The sequence below is a fragment of the Apis laboriosa genome, unplaced genomic scaffold (assembly GCF_014066325.1).
Source record: "Apis laboriosa isolate Shangri-la unplaced genomic scaffold, ASM1406632v1 scaffold16_cov148, whole genome shotgun sequence".
Lineage (NCBI taxonomy): Eukaryota > Metazoa > Arthropoda > Insecta > Hymenoptera > Apidae > Apis > Apis laboriosa.
This window is the reverse complement of record NW_025222129.1, coordinates 1,288,622-1,313,187: the sequence shown is the minus strand read 5'-3', so window position 1 is coordinate 1,313,187 and position 24,566 is coordinate 1,288,622. Positions and strand designations below refer to the sequence as shown.

Here is a 24,566-nt window from a genome sequence, read left to right as displayed (position 1 = left end):
TTAAATTAAATTAAAAAAAAAAAAAAAAAAAAAAAAAAACGATCGAAGCGTTTCGAGAAATTAACGATCGCATCTCAAGTCAAAGAAAATCTCCAAACTTAAGGAGTCCCGCGTACACGGATCGAAGTTTGGTGTGGCCTTCGCTATAATTAAGAGGATTCAACGCACGATCATGCGTAATATTTCATCGCGTCTCCAACAAGTGAGGCGATTTGCCCCGGCAGGTTCCACGGTCTTTACCTTTTCATTTTCTCACGATTTTGTCTCCATTAATCGCATCCCCGTCCACTCATCCGTGGTTGAATAATTTGAAACACTTTCGCGCACTGACACGAAATTGCAAGAAACGTCGTATTTGGAGGCCATCCAAATCGTTTATCCACTAAACTACAAAATTTCGACGATCTTGCCGGATTCCACCTTCTCCCGGTCTCGTTTGTCTACCACAACACATACTCGTGCTCGTTGGAAAATCATCGATAACAATTTACCTTACTTTATCCACCGACACATCGTTTCTCATTTTCATTATTTCGCGAATTTGTCTCGATGCCGCTCGATCGACACACCCAACGATCGTGGCGATCCTCGGTTTATCGATTAATCAGCTGTATTGTTGGGCTGTATTTGTTCCTTCGACATCGAATCATACAAACTGGTGTAACAAGAGACCTGGCACCCACAGGTAGGCCTTGCCAGGAGGATGGGGGCCCACGATGGGGGAGTGCCATTGCTCTAACATCGCTATCATGCAGCTGTTCCATGAGCTGAAGCAGCAGTTCCCTGCGCTCCCTGATCACGTCGTTTCCCAGTGCATCGCCCAGGTATAGGTGCTCTTTGTCCGCCAGATATATCGTTCCTATATGCTGGTCTCCCGGAAACTTCGATCCAGAGCAAAGAACGGAGTAGAGAAAGAAATTTTCCTTTCACGCAATGCGATCGTAAACGATCCAGGTTTGCTCGGATTGGATCGAGTTTTCCGGGAAGAGTTCCTTCTTGATTGCACAGTGTGCCTCAGTTTAACCTCAGTTTAGAGAGATTTGTTCTTTTCGCTCATCCAAGTGTCAATGCTAAAAAAAAAAAAAAAAAAAATTGATCATCATCATAACGACTAACCATACGACGCACCACATCACGAGTATCTTAACATTCCTGCATTGCAAATTAACAGACATAAATTTCTTCTCTCATTGCACGAGCGTGGAACCTGTGTGTATATAGACGTCCTTTGTGTTGACCATTTGGTTTTTCTCTAATTTCGCATTCAAAAATATATAGCGTTTCTTAATCAGCAAAGATTGACCGCACTAAACAATATAATTTCAATTCTCTTGTATTCGCGGAATGGAGAAGTTCTGGGATTTCCAGTCGCTGAAAATCGTGTCCTGATAATCGCGTCCTGATAACAAAACGTGTTTGTCAAACGTGTTTCCGTTACCGCGAAAGATAGACCAGGAAATCTCACAACTATCCACTGTCAAGGATCGCGTCGATGCCTTGCAACATTTAACCCTTTGCGGTCTATCTTTCTCTGCAAACTTCTCAGCAAACTCCAATTACAACGGACTATGCATTGATTGGAACTTGAAACCAGAAGCAAATCCGTCGTTCTCCCCTAACTTAATCGGACCGCAAACGGTTAACTGGCATCAATCCTCTAGGAGGAGAGTAAAGTCGAAGAGTTGAGAGAGAACAAGCGTTTAAGCGTCCGTTGCTGGGATCCAGGAGAGGGAAGAAAATTTTCCAATTGGAAAAAGAAACGCAAAACCCTCCCCGGTCGAGCTCGGCGACACGGTGTCCGGAAATTGGCTGACCCAGTGTGCATCTGTTCATTGCAGAACAGCCACGATCGGGAGACATGCGCGAGAAGTCTTCGCGCCACCCAAGAGTCACGACAGTCTCCGGGTGCATTCCCACCGGCGGTACTTTGCGGCATCCTCCAGCAGCAACAGCATCATCAACAACGAGCGAACCACGTGGCTGCGCAGCAGCAACGTTGCTGTTCGATGAATCAAGCGCAGCGCGGTTGCGGCACGAGCAACCCCCCCACCACCACCACCAACAACACGCGGCCGCACAGGCCGGCATCACTGGACATCGGTATGGCGCGGCGTTGCCCTGTCGCCTGTACACGAGCAGCTGCCGTATCAGCCTCCTCGCCGGTCGCGGCTAACTCATCCACCACCCCTTCCTCGGCGCCTGCCGTCTGTACGACACGCGGTTTCTTCGACGATTGCACAGGAGCCAGCGACTCGAATTGCCTTAACAAAGTCCAGAACGCGGGAAACGAGCCAGCCGGATTCGAGCTGAACGTGAACGTTGCCTGTAGCCCTGCTGGCAATCGCGGTACGCATCCACGTACCAGAGGTAGTTGATTATCCGAGATAGGGGAAGTCGAAATAGATGGATGGATAATAGGAAATCTCCTTGATGAACGATCGGAACGGTGTTGTTTATAGGGCTAGGATTAGGACAGTGGATAAGCATTGGTCGTTTCAGAGTCGAACAGTTTTCTCGTGATAAATTATATTTTATTCTTTAGCGTAATGGTTAATATATGTTAAAAAAAAGAAAATGGTATTGAAGTTGGTATGGAGGAAACTGTTTACTCAATATTAGAACCGATATGCTTTCAATGATAGTAGGTTGCAATTACATTAGTTGCGATAATAAATTTGATCGAGTATAGTTGCACGATTGCGTATTATGTAATTACGTTATTCGAATTTAATTATGATCGTGTATATTCGAGGAAGAATTAAACAGGTTTTTTATCCGCGTGCAACGATGGCAGCGATTTCAATTTCGATCACGTTACATCACATGGCCTTGTGTGCGGTGGAGATCCTGTTTGCCCGTTAGTCGAAAGAAATCCTTCGCCGTTACATGTTACATGCCGTCGACTTCTTTTGATCTTACATCTCTTCTCGTATCTTCGATCGTGTAATTTATTCGAGCTCGTAACAGAAGGAATATTTTTCTTTTTTATTCCGGCCAACAATTTAGACTTTCGAACGGTGCCTACGATTGGTGGTGCCTGTAAACGAAGTGATCTGCTCCTCGATCCACGGACTTATTATGCCGAGCCATTACTGAACGTGGTAAACACGGGGCCGCAGATCGATCACACGCGAAGCTACACCTCGGTTAGTCTGACGCTGAGGCCCCCATCCTCGGAACCTCAACCACCGATCGACATCAGATCACAGGGCTCGAGTCTCACTTACTCGAGCTCTTCTCTAGATCCTCGGGGCTTTCAAAGTCGTCTTCAGATCAGCATTGGGGCGGGAGCCGTTGGCACTGTGGCGGCTGCGAGAATCAGGCCTCCGATGGGCCCCAATAGGCCCAACAGTCTGATACCGCCGGCGCAGACCGGTCCTCAAAGACCACCAGGTCTGTATTATTTTCCTTTATTCGCGATTTCTTCTTTTTTTTTTTTTTTTCAATCCTATAAATAAAAATATATGCGCTTCCAAAGAGATCGAGACAGCCTTTGACCGATTGAAAACGTTCAAGTTGCAGGTCTTCCAGCAGGGCCACCTAGTCAGTTGCCGAGGCCTACGACGACAATGAGCGCCCCAACTACACCTTCCGTACCATCGACAACGAACATCGTCCCTTCCATTAGCCTTCCAACGACTCCGTCAGGACCGACGACGACCTCGCCGCCCTCCAGTCCCATTGGTGAGCGCGTATCGGCCAATTCCGATCAAAATCGATCGCCGTTGAATCAAGGTAAAGATCTTCTTAACTATATCTTTCTCTACTTTGAAAATAACCTTTTAGACGAGCTATTTTTATTATTCACTATATATATATATATATATATAAATTTTTTGTTTATTTCGATATCCTGTAAAAATGATTCGCTTTGTTTTCTGAATTCTCATATCGTAGGAATTACGTACACGTATATTTACCTGTGAAAACCACTCCGTCGCACATACTACGCCCACGCATGTAACACTGAGAACGATATTTACGCATTCCTGACCCCACGCTCCGTCTATACATAGCCACGCTTGCGGTTACTCTACGTGGACCACCTGATCTGCTTTTCCCTCTCACGAGCAGCGTCGTCTCGATGTTGACGCGTTCCCTGAACGCTACAATTCATATTTCGTGTTTCCCCTTTAATCGTTTACACACAGTGAAATAAAACGTTGACAAGGGTTGAGGCTAATTTATATCAATGCAATCTCTGCTGACAAATTAGAACATACAATACTGCAAGTATATTTTTGTAAAACAAGTCAACAATAAAATATATATTTTTCAACAAAACTATACCGATTGTATTTCTTCTAAATCTAATAAAATATGTTATGGCATTTTAGTGGCGGAGCATCAAAAGAAATTGGTCGCAGAGCAGTTAGAAAGAAAAGAAAGACTCGCCAGGGAATTGAGAGCCGAGAAAGGACGACTCGAAGCGATGAAGAAAGAATTACAATCTCTCACGAGGCCTCTTGATTCTTCTATGCCTCCTCAAGTATGCAACGTTGATTAAGATTAAGACGATGTAATGTTCAATAAATGTATTATTATGTAATGATCATTTTTCAGGAATTAAAAAAAAAATTACGAAGCGAGATCTATCAGTTACAAGTTGAATGCGATAGACTCGCGGATGAAGTAGATCAATGGTCAGATCCAAGAGGTAGTGATTTTATTATATTTTTTAATATTTTTTTCAGATAAAATATTATAGTTCAGTTGTTTTATTTATTTATATATTATTATTATTATTATTATTATTATTATTATTATTATTATTTGCAGTACCTTTGGGTGAAACGAATGAAAAGTTTTATCAGCATATTTATACTGGTCAACCTTTACCATCGAGTTCTGTCAGTTCCAATCCACCGCCTTTGCCAAGTCAACCACCCGCCTGGCAACCGGAACTACTAAGTGATAACAATACTGACAGAGAAGAACGAGACGGACCTTCTTGGGTCTGTAGAATGTGCACGTTCGATAATCATCCATTGATGAATAAATGCGAACAATGCGATATGCCACGGTTGATGGATCATGGAAACACAGGTACGACTTCTGGAAAATCGATAGAGGACCTTACAACCTCGTTACCGCCGCCTCCACCGCCTTTGGAATAGTAAACTCCAATGTCTTAACCGCATGTTTTTCTTTTTTTGACATTTGTGAGTTAACAGATAACTCACAGAATAATATTTCACAAACAATTAATTAATATATGAAAAATATATGATCTCTATACTTCTTATAGTGTGATGGAGCAATACAACCAAAGGTGATATTACTTTTCTATTGTAAAATTGCTCGTTGAAGGAATTATGTAATGACAACGTAATGATGAACATACGGCATAAATAAAATAGATTTATTATGTACTTAAGTGCACGAATGTGTGCTATTTTCTACTTTTATGATTTTTCTTATTTTTTTAATGAATTTATTTTTAACATAAAGGCATGATTAATCTACCATATATTTTGCAGTGTTATTTTTTCTAATTATTAATAATTTAATATTATTTAATAATTGACGAGTTAATAATCACAAATTGGTAAGTAATGAATTTTGAAATTTTTAAGTACTCGTATGAGATTATATAAAAATATATTAAATATAATATGAGTATTATAAATGAGTATTATAAATGTATATAATATACGATTTACAGGCGAGACTCAAGATATCCATATACGAGTTACACATCATCATAACTTTTCCCCAAGTCGTAAGTAATTTTTTACATTTTTAATATAGGAATAAAAATATAAAATAACATATGATATAAAAAATATTTGCTTTATTTTTAGGGACAGTGCATAGTTGGGTGGTATAACGTAAATTACATTGGAAACATAAAAACTGTAAATACAATCACTATTTAAATTAAATAAAAAGTTGCAGCCAACCTATTATATAGCTGTACCCCGTTCCAAGTTTAACTTTGTTTCACGCGTGTATTCACCATAGAATCTTTCTAATTTTTGATTGAATTTAGCATTGCGTTCGTTGATGTAATCAATATCAGCATCATCATTGTGCATTCTTCTTCTGCTATATTTATCTCTCTTTGCAATTCTAGAAAAAGAAGAAGAATTACAATATATGAATGTTGTAATTAAACATTAAGCTGTGAAATACTAACTGTTTTTCCAAATCTTCAACCATTTTGTCAATAGCTTCTTTTTTATCTTCATGAAGACCATGTAATATAGTATTTTTATCTCCATAAAAAGCTGGACCTAATTTATCTTTAGCTTCTTCATACGAATCCATGTTTGGTTTAATATTCTTTACTAGCCTATTGTATTGACGGATAGCTGCTTGTTCATAATCTGAAAAACCTGGATCAGGATTTTTCTTATTTTTTTTCTTTCTTGCTATACGTTCTGCTTCTGTTGCATCGATATGAAGTAATTTCATTCTTTCATAATCTTCTCCCTATGAAATGTATAATACAATATTCAATAATTCTATGCTATAATATGATCTAATAATATTCATCATTTTTTAACAATATTTACTTTTTCTTGAGCAGCTTTTCTTGCAGCTTCATCTTGTATAATCCATTCTGCTTGTCTTTTACGTGATGCCCAATTTGAAGGAAGTTTATTCCTTTTATCTTCCTCTACTACTTCTTTATGATTTTGTTGTCTGGCCTCATTCTATAAAATCAATATTTTGTAAGAAACATTTTTTTCAAAAGTTATGGAAATAAAATTAAATAAAAAATATAGGTTATATTGTAATTACTATACTTTGTACTCACTCTTTTCGTGTGAAGTTCCCGTAAACGTTTCATTCTCTCAGCATGTTTGTCTGCAAGAGATTTCTCACTAGTTGTATTTTCATTCTCCATTATAAAATGAAATTAAATAAACTTCTAAATAAGTAAAATATGCTTGTCAGAAATAATTCTGTCACTTATTAAAAGATTAGAACGTAATTGTTTGGTTAAACATTATCAACTGTAAGTTGCATCGCGTCACGTATACCGGAAGTTCCGATAGATGTCAGTAAGTTACGATTCGTCGACAAAAAAGGCGAACTCCGTTTGCCCGACTTCTGTGGGTGGTGGATCGATTGAAATTGATCTTCTGCTCTCGAGCGAACGAGAGCGCAATAAGCAGATCCTGTCGTTCAATTTGTAGAGAGCGGTGATATCGTTGTGGCAAGCATCAAGAGAAAAGTCAGGTGATTTTTCGTCCGCCGGTAGAAGATTGAGGTGGTACCGGTCGATCACAAGTTGCGTCGAGTTAGCAGCACTTGCCAAGGTTCGCGTTTGCGCGAACCCCGATGGTGAAACGTGACGCAGAATTGTACGCTGGCGGCGATTGAGCCGCAGAAGAAAGTTCGCGCTCTGCGAGCTTTTGGGGATTACCCGCGAAGCGCGGCCAGGGTACCGCGAAAGCTCTAGTGAGGCAATTACAAGAAGGATAGAAGAGATACGCACGCGACTCCTTACTGCGACACTCTCCCGGACAAATTAATTCTTCTTATACCGTTATGGAGACTCTCGAATCTAGTCGCGTCTGCCGCCTTTGCGGTAAGCAATCCGGTATCTCGATTAATATTTTTGACAAGAATGAGAACCACGTGAAGAAAATCAACGCTATTCTCCCAATCATGGTATGTCATATCACTCTTCTCCCTTCTACATTCGTATCGTTTCGTTATGAATTTCACGTGTATTTGGTGGTCTTTCCTGACATCATTAACGCCCCCTCCTAAATCACCTTTTTGTCAGAAATTGCACTAGGAACGTTCAATAATTTTTCTTTTTTTTTTTAATGAAATTTAATTTACTAAATTGATGTTTTTTAATGTATATCTTTCTGATTAAATATAGCATATTTATTACAGATTTTAATTTTTTTTGTAAATATGTTTATTGATTACATTTATAATACTAAAAGTGAGGTTATTGTTACTTCGCGCCAATATGCCTCATAAACACTTTTCATATATTGCATAACTTCAAGTAACAAATGTTTTAACCCCTTATTATTCATGAAATAGATAAATTATAAATTTGAAAATAAATATCTGAAAATAGAATTACTCTTAGATAACGAAAATATTAAATATCTTGTACTTGAAGTAACATTACGGAAAATTTATTTCCGTATTTCCGTTTCTTTCAAGATTATTAAAATTAGTTGAATATTATATATTTTCGTTAACTTAAATTATTTTAGATAATTTAATAAAATTAAAATTATCTTGTATTTGAAGCTTTAAAAAAGTAGATATAATTTATATTACATATTGCAACGAATTTTTAAATGTTTAAAGTCGACGAAAAATATCACATATGTGTTATTAGAATCGAAATCATTTTTTTATTATATAATTATCTCTTTATCAAATATTGATCAATTTATATTTGGATGATGCCATTTGAATTTTTTTTTATTCATTTAGAATAAAAATAGAATTCATTATATTTCATTATAATAATATCGTTTTTTTTTCTTTATTTTGTGTAAAATACCTTTATGATTTTATATTATTCATATTCGAATATTATTCTTTAATTTCCCGCCCTTCATTTTCTTCATACATTTATGCAGCACGTGCAATATATCCCCACCTCGTTTTCCTTATGCGACCACGTGAACTTAACACTCGCATTCGTATCGCGTGTGTATCCTGCAGGTACACGAAATGGACCTGTTGCCGAAACATATGTGTCATCGATGCAGTTACAAGCTGGAGGAGTTTCACAAATTTTATGTGGACTGTTTGAAGACAGATACTGGTTTGAAGAATCAATTATCTTGGATGCAAAAAGAAGATTCGAAGGAGAGAGTCGGTGTGCCAATGGTGCATATAGAAAACATTAAGATCAAAGTAGAACCGCCGGATTACGACATGTATGGCATAAATCCTATTGTTGGTGATGTCGGCTACATAAATTCGATGAGTTCTGTAACTTTTCCGATGAATAGTGTTCAATCTGATGATATTTCCGAACGTATAACGTATACAGCATACACACGTTGCAGTTGTTATTGTGATAAATCGGACCAAAGTAATGAAACTGTACCTACAAATTATAAAAACAAAATATCGAGATGTAGTAGGACAAATGAAATTAGGCAAGGTAACGATAGTTGCGCCAATGAAACGCGAAAGAAGAATTTTTTATCCAGTAAAACATTTGAGGGACGATCAAATTTAGTTCAGCTTGTCAATGAGGTTAAAGATGCTGATAGATGTAGGCCGACTTCTTCCAGTTTGAATTTATCTAATGATTTGAATGAATCTTATAATGCTAACAAAGAAACCTCAAAAGATATGATTGTTCATAATTTAAGACCTAGAAGGAATTCTATAAATTATTTAGAAAATAGAAGAAAACTTCCCTCTTTGTCATCATTGAAAAATGAAAACAGATCGACAATTATAAAGTCAGAAACGTCAGCTTCAACAGAGTTTAATATAACGCAAATTAAAGTAGAAAAACTCGATAATTCTGAAGGACGTATCTTGAGACCAAGGAATGGGACCATCAATTATAGAGGACCAATACGAAAATATTCAAAATCCACGAACAATAACCAAAGATTGCAAAGTAATAAGCGTCAAGCGAATAAAAAAAAGGTTTTAAATATTACGAATGAATTAAAATTACCATTAAATAAGATGTCGAAACAATTAAAAAATAAAATAAAGTTAAAAATAAAGGAAGAAGAATCTTCGGATCTTAAGGATTTAATATTCGATGAATCGGTATCAGTCGCCATGTTGTCATTACCTAATCAAATTGATTCACTGCCTGAAGATTATGATGTAAATATAAAAAAAGATAATATTAATCATAATGCATTAAATCCCATCGATAATTTTAGTATAACAAATTGGAAATCTTTACGAAATATATCGAACAATAAATTAAAAGCGAAAAAAATCAAATCGAATCGATTGACTCGTATAAATTATTCGCTAAGATATTTAAGAAGTCAAGATGTTTGTCTGAGAAACGGTAAGATAAGAAAATCTGATAGTGCGGATATATCGGTTAAAAAATTACCAAAAAGCCTTAAAAATCTTATGAATAGAAATAAAACATCCAATAAAACATTAATGAAAACAATTAGAAACAGTGTTACAGCTAAGATGTCGGCCTCAATGAAAATGATTGATATTAAACATTATTGCGAAGAATGTAACACAAGTTTTGCTAACAAAGAATTATTCAAATTGCATGCATGTTATGGACATTGATCTTTTTACAAAATCGGGAATCATATCATATAAAAGATTTATTTTTTAAAGGAAAAAATATCATTTGTATTCATACAAATACTAAACAAGTTTCATTGATAATCGATTATGAATATTTTTTTTTTCTTAATCTTTTATAAGAAATCATATGATGATTATAAATTAAAAGAAAATATGTATCTATGTAATTATTTTGAATACACATATATGCATTATTATCGTAATAATATTTTTATGAATGAAAATGTATAAATATAAATAATTATCAATTGTTAGTAGAAATTAAGACAAACGTTGCGTTATACGCTTAAGAATGTTATGTATGTAGATAAAGGATTCACAGATCGCCTTCAAAGTTTAAAATAAGATATATGTAAAAAAATATATAAATATATTTTAAAAAATATCAGATATTCATATACACAAAATTGTGATACATAGTGAAAATATAATAATAATAATTTTCCTTTTCATTCTATAAATTGTTATCTTGTAGTCTAAGAAATATCATTTGTAATTGTTATTACGAATGAATTTATATATCTAAAAGTATAATGATATACTTAAATCATTTTGCGTGATATATTGATCGAAAATTTCTATTTGTATCTTTAAAAGAATGACAAATTGGATTTGTGCAAAATGATTATTTTAATGCTTTATATTTTAAAATATAATTAAAATTCTATTATAAATTGTTATTAAATATCAAGTGCATTCGTTAATCTTACTATATACGTATATTATACATTATTCGTTATTAAATTACTTTATAATTTAATATGAATAATAAAAATGAGGAAAATGTGTAGTCATTACAAAACTGTTATGTGCTTATACTAATGAATCGAACAATAAATTCTCTAAGACAGTAAAAAATATTTTTCTATTGATTATTTTTTTATTATTTTGTTATTTTCTTAAATATAATTTTATATATATATATATATGTATATATACTTATTCCATTATATAATCGTTTCATTTTTTGTATTTTTTTCTTTAATGCGACATGTCAAACATATTTTACGTTATTGGTTAGGTGAGGTCGCTACAGGACAACCGTTGAGCGAATTAAAATTAACAAACAAACAATAAGTACGCTAAGTGTCAAATAATTCTAAAAAAAAATGATTGATTACTTAGATTATAATATTCAAAGATATTATTAGTGAAAAATCCGAATGTCTTCAAATCCTCAAAAATCCCCTCATTATGAGGATGTAAGTATTTTAAATATTTTTATTCTTATGTATTAACCTATTTTAATTTTTAAAAAATGTTTGATTATTTATTTTGGATAATTTATATGAAATAGAAATATGCCAACTTTTACTATTTTGTTGCAATAATTAGGATTTCATGCATATTTAATTTATCTAGTTGAACTCAACCGAAGATGATACTTTGGGTACTTCTATTAGTCTTAGTGTAGGGGAAACTTCAATTAGAATAAAAGAAAAACCTAAGACATCTAAAAAATCAGAAGAGAAACATGAGGAAGAAAAGTGGTGGTTGAAAAAACCAGATATTTGGCTTGATGCTTCTCATGCTATTTCAATAGATGAGAAAATAAAACAGTCTTTATCTCCTTCTCCGGATGTTAGTTCTTCAATGAAAGAATTTCTTGAAAAAGAAAAAATGTGTAAAGTAATTAAGGCTTTTATGTTTTTTTATATCTTTTGTAAGATATTAATTTTCAAATAATGTGTTGTTCAGTTTTATAATTTAGTCTTTTATTTTATTTAGGCTATGCATAAAAATGAAATTGAAATAAAAGACAAAGATGACACTTTATGCGATGTTTTAGCTTCTGCAGCATTTGATAAATATCCTTCTGATTTTGAAAGTAAGTATTTTCAAAAGAATTATATAATTTTGTATAATTTTTTAAGTGTATTTCTTTTCTATTATACAGATGCAACTGATGAAGATATTGGTAGTATTTTAGAAGAAATGAGTAAGATAGCTGGAACTTTTAGTCCAAATTCAGCTATAGATCGTTCAAAGTCTCGAGATTCAGCCAAAAATCCTATAGAGGAAGAAAAATCCGTAGAAGAATTATTAGAAGAAGCTGAAAAACTTGTAAGAAAAAATAGTAGCAGTTTATCTAAAAGTGGATCAAAATCTGATACTTTAGTACCTGAGAATATTCCAGAAGATATAGAAAACCTTAGCAGAGTTAGACAATTAGAAGCTGATATCTTTCAATTGATAGAAGAAGAAGTACATAAAGAGACTGAAAAAATCAAAAGAAGTCCAAAAAATGAGAAGAAGAGAGACAGTAGTCCTGGATTTGAAATTTTATATGAAACTGTGAATAGCTTGAAAGCTCCAAAATCTCTGGAACTTCAAAGAAGAAAATTTGAAGAACAAAAAGTAGAGGTATCTAGTAGTTCGGATTTAGATGATCCTATTGAAAGACATTCCAAGTCGGAAGAATTAAAAAGTATAAGAAAATTGGAATCAGATAAAGATAATTTACAAAAAGAAATAACTGATGTAGATAAGGACTTTTTCGAAGATTTATTGAAAAAATCTAAAGAAAAAGCTGAAGGTGGTATGTCAGGTAGTTCAAGTTTCGGACAAGAAGATTTTTCGCATTTTTTGAAACTTTTACAAGGGCAAAATAGTAAAAAAGAACAAGAATCAAGCCAATCTAATACTATACACTCTTTTCTTTCAAAACCTGAAAAAATATTTACTTTAGATGGAGAAACTACAAATGGCAAAACTCCTGAATTTCCTGAGAAGGAAATTTCCGATATATTAGAAAAAGAATTACCTCAGACGAATCCAAAAATTGAACATGAAATTGTTGAAACAGATTCTAGTGCTGACAATGAAGAAAAAAAGCAATCTTTAAATGTTAATAATAATTCTAAAAATGAAACAGAACTATTTAATAAAAAAGAGGAAATATCTCCAAGAAACATAACTGTATCAAAAGATGGTAAGAAAGTACTTAATTCTAAGGAAGAATTATATACAGTTGATCTTACGCCAAGATTAGAATTATTTGCAGATGCAATTCCTAAATTATTGGCTGAAAAGTCAATAGAAAATACAACGCAACAAGACAAAGAATCCATGGAAGAACCGAAAACGATCGTACATAAAACAATTACAAATTCCGAAATTAAATCTAATGTTAATGTTACAATTCCTCAACGTGGTAACATAGAACGTAAATCTATCCATCTGGCTAGTGCATCTAGCAATAAATCACAAAAAAAAGAGTTAAAATTTTCTAAATCTAAGAGTTATGATCAAATTTGCAAACCATCATTTAGAACTTCCACAGAGAATATAAGAGTAAGTAAACCTTCGGATGTTATGAAAAGACCTACTAATAATGTAATTAGACGATCGCCAACATTGAAGCCAAAATTGCAACCTACGGTTAAATCAATCACGAAAACTCTTCCCAAGACTAAAATAACTCCAAAGCCAAACAAAAATTCTGTTAAGACTGGTTCTACTTTCACTTTGTCTTCCACGTATAAAACGCACCAAACTAAATCATCAGACATTTATGCAAAATGTACTACAATGGCAGGTGGTGATACGAAACAAAATTTAACGAAAACGAATTGGGAGATATTATGTCGTGAAGAAAGACATAAGAATACTCTATTGAAACAACAGTTGGAATCAGAAGTGAAATTGTACAAGAGTCAGATAGACAATATGCGTATATCCTTTGAAGAAGAATTATTTGCACTAAAGAAACAAAATATTATTTTAAAAGCAAAAATAGACGAACTTTCGTTAAATGAGAAACGACCAGATCCTCATCCAAAAAAAGATACAAAAATTATGCTTCTAGAAAAAGAATTAGAGAAACAAGAGAATTTGATTCAAGCTTATGAAACGGAAAATAAGAAACTGATGCAGGACACAAAACGAATGCAGGAGGAAATGAAGCAGCTACAAAAACAAAAAAGTACAACTCTTGAATCAGGTAAAATGCAAGAACTTGCAGATAAAATCAAGGATCTCGAGGAAGAGGCTTTGAAACTTAATCTCGAAGTCTCTGAGCTTCGAGAAAAAAATGCAGATTATGCCTTGAACAATGAAGATTTGAGTCAACAAAATAGCCTTTTAAACGATGAATTGGAAATGTTTAAGGAACAGTTAAGAACAAAGAACGATTTCATCACAGATCGATTACAAGCGATGACTACGTCAGAGTTACAATTGAAGAAACAAGTAGAGGATTTGACAGTGAAATTGAGTTCTAAAACGGAACAATTGCGAGTGATAAAACAAGAATTCGATAAAGTGCAACAGAATGTGCTCCCATTAGAGAAAGAACTCTTAGAATTAAGGGTTAAGGAGGGTAATCTTTTAGAAAAATTACAGATATCCAAGAGTCACGTAGAACGTGAGAAACAATTAACGCAAAAATTAAAAGACCAAGTAATTCTTGATAACAAGAAGATTACAGATTTGAACAGACAGGTTCGTGAAATGGAAAGAATACTAAAGAGAAAAAATCCTGATTCAGTGTCTGCTCTTATATTAACTGCGAATTCTGAACAAGAAAAGATTGGCGCAGAGAAAGTTAAATTATTAGAAGATCGAATTTTGAGTCTCGAAAATGAAATTAAGGCAAAAGATGAATTAGCACATCAGAAATTGATCGAATTCCAAAAGAAGTTTTCAGATATGAAAGAAAAATATACTACTCAAATAATAGAACTGGATGGTAAACTATTGGAAGCTAATATGAAAGATCGTAAGGTGTACAATGATATGTTCACGCAAACTGCATCGAAACTTGTAGAGAATAAGAGTGTAGAAACTATTAGAAAGGAGGAGAGGGCAGGATCGTTTGAAAAGGAAGAGAAAAAGGATCAAAAATCTTTTGCGAAAATTACTCTAAAATCTCAAAACTCCAAAGACGATGCTTATCTCATGGCTACTATACGTGGATTGAAATTGGAGCTCACGAATAAAGATAAAGCGATGTCGAAACTCACAAAAGATTTCCAAGATTTGCAAAAAACGAACACAAGATTGCAGAAGGAGAGGGAAAAGTTGTTGAACGATAGAAAATCATTGAAAACTATGAATTTTGAAAAGAATCGTGGTATATCCTCGGATTCAAAGTTGTTGACTTTGAAATCTATCGAAGGAAACGATCAGAACTCCAACGTTTATCAAAATGGACATGTATCTGATACTAATACTCAACGATTAACCAATTCAGCGCAAAAGCTTTATGATCCTATGCAGTATACCGAAAATGGAGATACAAATTTAGTGAAGAGATTGACCGATGAGAATGATATTCTAAAAGAGGAACTGAATAAGATGAACAAGGATTTCATGGCTCTGAAAAACAAACGACTTCACGATTTGAATATTTTGCAAGAGGAACATGAACGTGAGATGGCCACTTTATTGAAGGAATATAGCGTGAAATTCGGAGACTCTAAAGTGGTAAAGTTACAGGTTCGTTGTATTACGTGCAGTGTTCATTTATATTTTTTTATTTATTATTTTTATTTATCTTATTTATTTATATTATTATTTATATTACGTTAAAATATTTGCATATATCTTGCAATATTTACATACATATCTTGCACGTAGTACTGTTATTATGTATATATGATCATTTTATAAATACAATGTTCTTATTGATAGGGTCAAATAAATACTCAAGTAGCTGTGATATCTCACTTAAAACAACAAATAGAGAAATTAAGAGATTACAAAGAGCAAGTCGTTGTCCTAAAGGCTGAAAGGGATCATTTAGAAAATAAAGTGAAGACATTGAATGAAAAAGTGAAATATTTATCAACACCGGTATGCGATTAAATATTTATTCTAAAACATTTTATATATTTAAAACATTTTATATATCATTTTATATATTCATTTGTAATTATTCTACCTTTTGTTTTAGAGTACAGAACAATTGCAATTATTACAAGACAAGATAACGATTCTTCAACAACGACACGAAAGTCGCGAGATGACATTACAAAGTTTGGTGCGCGATTTACTTAGAAATAGAACCCAATGTAAGGATTGTAAAAACGAGAAGGGTAAAAATCGACAATTGTGTTATTTCCGACAAGAGCTTGATCATATTCTTGGAATGCTTCAAGAAATCGCCAATGTTCATTAATTTTTAGATGAACTAGAATAGATTTATGTGCAAGGTGGTGCTCATGAAATATCGAGAAATCGATAGAATTGTAATTTCTCGATTCGTTATCGGGCATTGTGATAATTCGTATGTTCAAGTGTACTGAAACGTATCTTAGGTTTTTGTTAGAAGTTATCATGTTGTTAGGCACTTTATAAATATGTAAGTGGATGCACAGCCAAAAAGGTTTGATCGATATTTTTTTTTTATCGATCTTTCCACGAAGGCAACACGATTAATTGTTCATGGTCGCGTTTGCAATATGTTTAATTATTCTTACCATAGGATATGGAAATTCAGTGAAATCATATCGATCCTGGGAAAGTTCGTAACATAATGATTGACTGGGATCACTGCCAAAGTTACGCAAAAGAAAAGACGAACAAATAACAAAGTTACTGTTTTATCGTAACTTCTCGTCGACATTCCTTCTTGCCATTGTGCGTGCAATATGCATGGACAACGTCCATAGTTGGAGTAATAAAACTAATAATCGTAATATCAAATGAAAACATAGAAATATTTTGATCTATATTTACTAAAAGCAAACTTTTTATTTATCTAATAACGTAGGTTTAAAAATTGTCGAAAACTTGACTGCTTCCAAATCGGAACTATCTTTAGCCTTGTATTTATTGTCAATTTGACGAATGGATAGACAGACCATATGAACGTATAGGAAGCATCTTGAGAAAATAAGATATTTTCCAAAGTTGCATAGGAGTTAATTTTTTACATGAGGCTTTTTCAAGATATGCTAAACACGAACGACTCAGTTATATAATTGTATTTATTTTCTATTTATATTCACTCATTTTTCGCGATCAACGAATCCATCTATAATCAAGTCGTCCAGTTATATTATACACATATATTTATATACATTTTAGGAACCATCATTAAACGTTTTAGCAATAGTTTGACTCTATACTCTCACGACGAACGAAGCACACGCATATCGCACAAATTCGACGTGTCCTAGATGTAATAATATTAAAAAAAACTTTGTTACACTTTGTTACGCGATGATCCTAGAAAATAATTCTTTGCTTTCAAGTTATATCAAATCATGTTTTTATCAAATCATTGTAATCACACAGAGTATAGTCACTTTTTCAAGACTGGATACATGTCGTTGCATTTTTTTATAATTACTTTTAAGCCAAACAGCCATGATGTACAAACCGTGAGATTATGACTTTAATAATAAATTATTTCTCTTCTCTTTGACCATTCAGCTTAATATTTGCTATTATATAATATTATATTATGTGCATTTGTGCTATTGTCTTTTTTCTATGATGTGTGATGGAATAGATGTGCAATGGAAAAATGATTTCAGGAAAATATTGAATACATTTACATTACGTTTAATTTGAACAATTTATTCGGACAAAATATATATTTTTAAATACATGCGACACATTTCTATCTCTATGCAGGATACATTTATCAGCTGTACATTAATATACAGTTTCTTGTTAAATACATAGCAATGCCAAAAAATATTATACTAAAAACAGTGATTAAAAGCAAATCTTGAGAGTAGCAAATTGTTATTCCTTCTTGGATCAGATTCTACCATAGAATGAATTGTGGTGCCTGCCTCACGAAGTTGCTATAACAAATAAACGCATTTTATTAATTTTGCAATTGATTAATTATCTTTCATGTTTCAATTAGGATACTGGTATGAATGGATGTTTGCTTACCGAATGAAAGAACGTTTGCCATAAAAAATGGATAATCCATACATTGTACAAAGACCAATTACAAATGCCTGGCGGATAATGTCGAACGAAACGTGACTCTCTTGTTTCAGGAATTCCGTGCCGCCCATTCTAGGTACGTATTCATTGTTATGGGTTAAAACTTTATCTCGCATTGCTAATGAACGTGTATTAACAGGAATTCTGGAATTGCGTTCTTGAATCGGAAGCCTTGACGATCGGATATGCCTTCGGATAAATATTGAATCTTCCGATAAATCTCGGGAGTTTGATTGTCTTCGAGAATCTCTGTCTGTGGAGCGAACGTGTTCTCTGTCTACGGAACGAGATCGTTTAATATCGTTTAGGGATCTATCTCGAGAGAATATTAAAACTGCTCGAACTCTTTCTCTTTGTTCCTTTTCATTGGATCGAATGTCACTTGCGAGAAGAGTAGGCGTAGTGCTAATTCGTCGCTGTCCGTCAATGTCAAGCCTTTGTCTCATAGATCGTTTTGAGTTCAAAACGCGTCGATCGGTCCTTAGCTCTGCGAGACGACGTTCCATGAGTCGACGATCAGCTCTTTGTTCCATCAGTCGGCGATCACTTCTCTGTTCCATTAGTCCACGATCAATTCTCTGTTCCATGAGACGTTGGTTAGCTTTTCGTTCCATAGATCGATCAGCACTTTGGTCCATCAATCGACCATCAGTTCTCTGTTCTATGAGACGTTGGTTAGCTTTTCGTTCCATAGATCGATCAGTTCTCTGTTCTATTAGTCGACGATCAATTCTCTGTTCCATGAGACGTTGGTTAGCTTTTCGTTCCATAGATCGATCAGCTCTTTGGTCCATCAATCGACGATCAGTTCTCTGTTCCATGAGACGTTGGTTAGCTTTTCGTTCTATAGATCGATCAGCTCTTTGGTCCATAAGTCTGCGATCAGTTCTCTGTTCCATGAGACGTTGGTTAGCTTTTCGTTCCATAGATCGATCAGTTCTTTGGTCCATAAGTCGGCGATCAGTTCTCTGTTCCATGAGACGTTGGTTAGCTTTTCGTTCCATAGATCGATCAGCTCTTTGGTCCATCAATCGACGATCAGTTCTCTGTTCCATGAGACGTTGGTTAGCTTTTCGTTCTATAGATCGATCAGCTCTTTGGTCCATAAGTCTGCGATCAGTTCTCTGTTCCATAAGACGTTGGTTAGCTTTTCGTTCCATAGATCGATCAGTTCTCTGTTCCATTAGTCGACGATCAATTCTCTGTTCCATGAGACGTTGGTTAGCTTTTCGTTCTATAGATCGATCAGCTCTTTGGTCCATCAATCGACGATCAGTTCTCTGTTCCATGAGACGTTGGTTAGCTTTTCGTTCTATAGATCGATCAGTTCTTTGGTCCATAAGTCGGCGATCAGTTCTTTGTTCTACGAGACGTTGGTTAGTTTTTGATTCCATAAGACTGCGATCAATTCTCTGTTCCATAAGACGTTGGTTAGCTTTTCGTTCCATAGATCGATGATCAACTCTTTGGTCCATGAGACGACGATCAGTTCTTTGTTCTACGAGACGTTGGTTAGCTTTTCGTTCTATAGATCGATCAGCTTTTTGGTCCATGAGGCGACGATCAGTTCTTCGTTCCATAACTTGACGATCCATCCTTCTACGATCAGTCCTTTCTTCCGAAAGTCTACGATCAACATTTTGTTCCATAACACGATCAGTTTTTCGTTCCATAAGTCGACGATCAGCTCTTCGTTCCATGAGTCGGCGATCTACTCTCTGTTCCACAAGTCGACGATTAGCTCTCTGTTCCATAAGTCTCCGATCAGCTTTGATTTCTTCAATTCGATTCCTGGATTCGACAGAAGTGGATCTCCTTTCCAAATTTCTTTTAGATTCTACGAGCATTCGTCGTTCTGAGCTACGATCGCGAGACGAATCCCGAGTAACTCGTTCAGATGCCCTGATGTCGAGTCGAGATTCGCGTCGTTCACGAGCCAAATTCAATCTGTTGTTTCTCTCTCGTCGTTCCATTTCATCTCCAAACCGTTTCAACGATCTAATCGAAGAGTCCCGTCGTTCGTTCGTCCTTGCGTCCATACGACGATCCAATCGACTAACTCTTTCTCGATCACCAGCTACTTCTCGTTGTCCTGTAAGAGACCTACGATTTTGCTCCAATCCAGAATCGCGTCTGGTCGCCAACTGCATACGGTCATTTCGCCTATCCCTCAACGATCGATCGTTCCTTTCTCGACGGAAATCCGTAGATGCTAGCCGTTCCAAAGATCGTGCGATACGTTCTCGTGAATCATTTACTCGTCCGTTTATTTCGCGTCGCCTATCGGCAGACCTCTCGAGCAACGTCCTTCTTTCAAGATCCTGCAACGCAACCCTCGAGTTTCGCGATCGAGAAAGTCGAGTCGAAGGATCGGACGCAGGCCTCAAGCGGTCTTGGCTTTCGCTTCTAAGTCTCGATTCCACCCTACGATTGTTCTCGATGCTCGTCCCCCGTCTATCCGATCTCTCCACCCTCCTAACATCTTCACGAGACCGAGTTCTGGAGATGCGATCCAAGCTACGAGATCGAGACAGTCTGACGTCAGCCGGTGTGATAGAAGTTGCTGTGGTCGTCGTCGAAATCCTGGTTTGGTCCTGCTCGAAGCTCGAGCAAGAAGGCATCTTGGTGAAAGGAGTCAAGTTAGGGCACGCATCCACTCTGCGAGGAAAACGGCAAATAGAGTATTGGTTTTATAATAATATATATTATAATATTTTTAACTTATTAAAATATTTGTAATCAAGTACTCGACTAAGATTCTGATACTAAGTCTTACTCGTGAGGTGCTTGGTGCTTTAATTCAGGTCCCGCCAAACTTCCTGCACGGCCTTCCTTGTCCCTGGAGACCAGGCCTAACGTGAGGCAGGCGAGGGAGACCACCAGAAGGCCGACGTAATGCCAAGCCCTCACTGGCAATGCAACGTACCGTGTACGCCGCATCTTTGGCATCAAACAAGGCATTCTCAGTGCAACCAATCGATTTAAAAAAAATTTTAATTATCGTTTTAGACTCACCTCGCTGGTGTACAACGACTGTTCGATCCAAAGGATTGGGGGAGCGACTCGTAGGATTGCTCGTGTTGCTCCTTGGAGCTCTGGGGAGCTGCTGATGCTCCGTGTCCCAAGAGACAGGGCTTTTATACCCGGCGGAACTCCACCGCAATTCGATACCGGCCACCAATTCGGTGCTTATCAGCACCGACCACATGGGACCCCCGTATTCCGATACACGTGAAAATCACCATGAATGAAATCGGGTCGAGAAGAGTATTGCAAACGCCTCCGTGATTGGTTAACCATCCGGAAAATTGCGAATCGGAAACACCTGTGTGTGGCGACCGATATATCGGCTATATCCAATTGGACGAGCTTCAAAACCAATCATCTATCACGTGAGATTCTTCTCCCTTCGAAAAAACGAAATTCATTTCTCCTTCGAATCTTCTTAACTTCGTTAAGTTTATTCGATTATCGTTTAATATTTTTATTGAATTATTAACGATTCGATCGAGGTGTGGAAAATTTGAGACAAATAGAGTCATTTCGGTTTATCTTTTTTTTATTTCTTTTATTTTTATACAAAATCCATATAAAATACAGGAAAGGCTTGTAGCGCGAATATCTTATAAATAAGTAGATGGTATATTTACATTGTACATATTACATTATTATTACATTATATATATATATATTATATTATATTTCTATATATAAATTGGACTGTCAAAATTTTTCGAAAATTTTGTCGTCTCTCATCGGCGAAGAGACAGTTTGTCCGTGAATTATTATCTTAATTAATCTTTTTCGATTTCGCTTTTTTTTTTTTTTTTTTTTTTTTAGCCTGTTTCCAACAGTTACAGATTTTTAAGCGAAACATTTTAAGGCGTATATTTTTTTATCGATCAATAATGTACAGCTCTTTTAAACGTTTAAAATTTTAATTTTAGGAAACGACGATTGTCAGGATTAGAATCGTGAGGAACGTGACGATATCGAAGTACGAGGACCCCGACGCATTGGATAATTTTGCCATTTCCGTGCACATCGTTTCATTTACTTCCGGTAATTCCGTGTAATTAGGAAACGTTTGTATGTCTGCTGGCTGTAAAGAGGTTAATCGATGATTTTACGAAGAATCGTACGTATTTTAACCCTTTGCTCTCCAACGGTAACTCTCGGTCACCACTTGAGTTAACTCCACCGGTGACTCTTCGCCACCACTGGAATTGTTGCGGCAACTTGAACGGCGACAATATTTATTTATGTTTGATTTTTTTAGAATGTCGCTTCATAAATAGATTTCTAAGCTCTTTATAATCTTATGAAGTGTAATCTTATCTTACGAGTAATTATCTTATGGTGATCTTATGAGAACGCGCGGATCTGGAGTTGCTGATTCGACCGAGCGAAACAGGCTTGGAGCGCAAAGGGTTAAGATACCAACGTACCAGAGCAAGCTTGTCGTCTCTCTTTCTGCAGAAAGTCATGTGCCTTCCGTGATACAGATTCTGCTCGATGGCTCTTGCGAGAAGTTCTTCGGTCCAGGGTAACGCCAGCATGTGCTCTGCCAAAGTTCGACCTTCGCACAATTGAAACAATATTTCGTTTATTCGAAATCTAAAGAGATCAATTTTTGTGAAGCACGTATATCTATTTTTAGATACCTCTGAACTCTTCCGGTTCCTCGATGATCAATCTAGAGAAAACATTTTCGTTATCCTGTTCCAGAGTGTAATCTTTCACGGCCCTCAACGCCGACTTGGCCTCCCTAATAAGCTCTTCGTCGATATCCTCGCTAGGCCTCGTTGCTGGGTAGATAGGAAGTTGCTGTTGGCCGGTCGAAGGAATGGTCACGGCATCCGTTCTGAAGTAAAACGAAGTAACGTTCCGGTGAAATTGGAATAGAATTCTAATATCTATTTATCATCGTTTACCACTTACCTGGTCGTTAGGAAAAGCTTCTCCAAATGGTCCATAGTTACACCTTTGAAGCTGTACACTCCTAACGTTTTGAACAGATGCTTCAACGGCGTCATGCTGTAGCAGGCAGCGAGCGGTGTTCTCGGATAGTGGACTACGAAGGCAAGACACATCTCCTGAGACGCCGCGTATCCTCCCAAGGTAGGCTTGGTTCTATCCAGAGTGCCGTAAACGCACTCGGCCACCAACTCGTCCCCCGGAAGTACCTTCACTTCCTTTTCCAGAGTGTGAGACTGCTGGTACTCGAAGTCGAAGTGATTGTCCTCAACTATCCTTGGTAATTCCTTGCCCTGCCTGATATGCTTCAGACTTAGCCGCCGACCGGCCAGGTGGGAGTGCAGCACTACCGAAACGATGTTCACTCCGCTCTCGGGGAACATCTAGACAAGAGGACATATAATATTTACTATATTGTACAATAAATTATACTATATAATATATATGCTAATATATATACTATATATATATAATATACAATAAACTATACAATAAAATATAATATTATATTTATTTATATAAATAATATAATAATAAAATATAATACTATATTATTTATTATTATTTATTATATTATTATATTATTTATATTTATTACACTTTGGTTTTTAGAAATACAATTGTACGATACGATGTCGCAACATCGAACGAGATTATTCACCGTGTGCGTGCAATGTGGAGTGCAGTATCCCGCCGTGGCGTATTCCTTTTGTTTAGGAGGGATGAGATGAAGAGGGCTCACTGCAACGCCAGCAACGAGAATCCCCGCCTCCTGGGGGCGAAGTTTGGGAGTCAGGTGAAGGCGTACACCGCTGCTGTCCACCACCTTCCTCATGCTGGGATTATTATAATGCACCTCCAGCATATAATAAGAACCTTCCGAATGCTCAGCAATGGAAATGCCGACGTGTTCCGGAAGCCATTCCCCTGTGAAGACACGCAACGACATTCGTTTTATTTTATTCCTCTTCCTCTTCCCCCCTCCCTCTTTACTTTTTAACGAATTTCACGAATTTCTTTCCACTCGAGCCGTTTACCTTTGCTACCCCGAGCCCAGGCCAACACCGGTTGCAAACAGGATTCCCACTCCCGTGGCATCGTCGGACTGTAACAAGGCGCCCCGACGATTCTCGCGTGTTGCCCTAATATCGGCAGGGTCGAAGCGCACTCGTACAATATTATGTGATGGACCAATTCCTCGTTCTCCTTCTCCACCAATGGCGTGTACTGGAAACGAAAAATTTTGGAAATTTTCTTCGCTTGTGTATGTATAAAGATAATTTTCCATTTTCTATCGAACGCGAATTCGAAGAATAATGGCGCGAGACAATTTCGAAATATCAGATTAAATTATCTTTAATCTCCCTCCCTTCTTTCCTCCTTCTCTTTCCCTCCCCCCCTCCCCCCTCTCTATCTATCTATCTATCTATCTC

The 24,566-nt window shown here is 36.1% G+C and overlaps 6 protein-coding genes across 18 annotated transcripts in view; 3 read left to right on the top strand and 3 right to left on the bottom strand.

The window, feature by feature from the left end:
• LOC122711303 (TGF-beta-activated kinase 1 and MAP3K7-binding protein 3) overlaps positions 1-5,907 on the top strand; it is a 10,726-nt gene extending 4,819 nt beyond the window's left edge. For 4 of the 12 annotated variants that reach the window (XM_043929922.1, XM_043929921.1, XM_043929919.1 and 1 more), the window contains 8 exons: positions 1,839-2,346; positions 3,007-3,393; positions 3,517-3,735; positions 4,338-4,489; positions 4,564-4,657; positions 4,780-5,046; positions 5,666-5,722; positions 5,805-5,907. In XM_043929922.1, coding sequence (XP_043785857.1) covers positions 2,007-2,346; positions 3,007-3,393; positions 3,517-3,735; positions 4,338-4,489; positions 4,564-4,657; positions 4,780-5,046; positions 5,666-5,722; positions 5,805-5,830 — 1,542 coding nt within the window. In that variant the 5' untranslated portion in view covers positions 1,839-2,006 and the 3' untranslated portion in view covers positions 5,831-5,907. Of the gene's footprint in view, positions 1-685; positions 825-1,838; positions 2,347-3,006; positions 3,394-3,516; positions 3,736-4,337; positions 4,490-4,563; positions 4,658-4,779; positions 5,549-5,665; positions 5,723-5,804 lie in introns of all 12 variants that reach the window. The other 8 variants (XM_043929917.1, XM_043929916.1, XM_043929915.1 and 5 more) reach the window with 6 other exon arrangements.
• On the bottom strand, positions 5,772-6,973 carry LOC122711306 (pre-mRNA-splicing factor Syf2). The gene is made up of 4 exons (XM_043929926.1): positions 6,764-6,973; positions 6,519-6,659; positions 6,140-6,435; positions 5,772-6,072 (listed from the first exon to the last, which is right to left on the bottom strand). Exons 1-4 carry the CDS (start codon positions 6,851-6,853, stop codon positions 5,907-5,909), a joined length of 693 nt encoding a protein of 230 aa, XP_043785861.1. The 5' UTR covers positions 6,854-6,973; the 3' UTR covers positions 5,772-5,906.
• Positions 6,974-7,497: 524 nt separating this feature from the next.
• Positions 7,498-10,883, top strand: LOC122711304. Its single transcript, XM_043929924.1, has 2 exons — positions 7,498-7,623; positions 8,653-10,883. The coding sequence occupies exons 1-2, from the start codon at positions 7,501-7,503 to the stop codon at positions 10,222-10,224; spliced, it is 1,695 nt and encodes a 564-aa protein (XP_043785859.1). The 5' UTR covers positions 7,498-7,500; the 3' UTR covers positions 10,225-10,883.
• A 425-nt stretch (positions 10,884-11,308) lies between these two features.
• Positions 11,309-16,380, top strand: LOC122711180 (centrosomal protein of 162 kDa-like). 2 transcript variants are annotated; one of them, XM_043929695.1, is made up of 6 exons: positions 11,309-11,447; positions 11,608-11,874; positions 11,974-12,073; positions 12,143-15,672; positions 15,880-16,041; positions 16,142-16,380. In XM_043929695.1, exons 1-6 carry the CDS (start codon positions 11,409-11,411, stop codon positions 16,364-16,366), a joined length of 4,323 nt encoding a protein of 1,440 aa, XP_043785630.1. In that variant the 5' UTR covers positions 11,309-11,408; the 3' UTR covers positions 16,367-16,380. The 2 variants fall into 2 exon arrangements, with proteins under 2 accessions (XP_043785630.1, XP_043785629.1); XM_043929694.1 differs by having other exon boundaries at positions 12,143-15,684.
• Positions 16,381-16,398: 18 nt separating this feature from the next.
• On the bottom strand, positions 16,399-21,254 carry LOC122711181 (apical junction molecule-like). Its single transcript, XM_043929696.1, has 4 exons — positions 21,172-21,254; positions 20,933-21,096; positions 18,100-20,814; positions 16,399-18,005 (listed from the first exon to the last, which is right to left on the bottom strand). The coding sequence occupies exons 2-4, from the start codon at positions 21,094-21,096 to the stop codon at positions 17,966-17,968; spliced, it is 2,919 nt and encodes a 972-aa protein (XP_043785631.1). The 5' UTR covers positions 21,172-21,254; the 3' UTR covers positions 16,399-17,965.
• Positions 21,255-21,721: 467 nt separating this feature from the next.
• The window catches only part of LOC122711035 (MOXD1 homolog 1), a 13,438-nt gene continuing 10,593 nt past the window's right edge, over positions 21,722-24,566 (bottom strand). Inside the window, exons 5-10 of the mRNA XM_043929427.1 lie at positions 24,171-24,360; positions 23,795-24,060; positions 23,098-23,516; positions 22,821-23,020; positions 22,605-22,735; positions 21,722-22,258 (exon numbers count right to left, since the gene is read on the bottom strand). Coding sequence (XP_043785362.1) covers positions 22,100-22,258; positions 22,605-22,735; positions 22,821-23,020; positions 23,098-23,516; positions 23,795-24,060; positions 24,171-24,360 — 1,365 coding nt within the window. The 3' untranslated portion in view covers positions 21,722-22,099. The remainder of the gene's footprint in view (positions 22,259-22,604; positions 22,736-22,820; positions 23,021-23,097; positions 23,517-23,794; positions 24,061-24,170; positions 24,361-24,566) is intronic.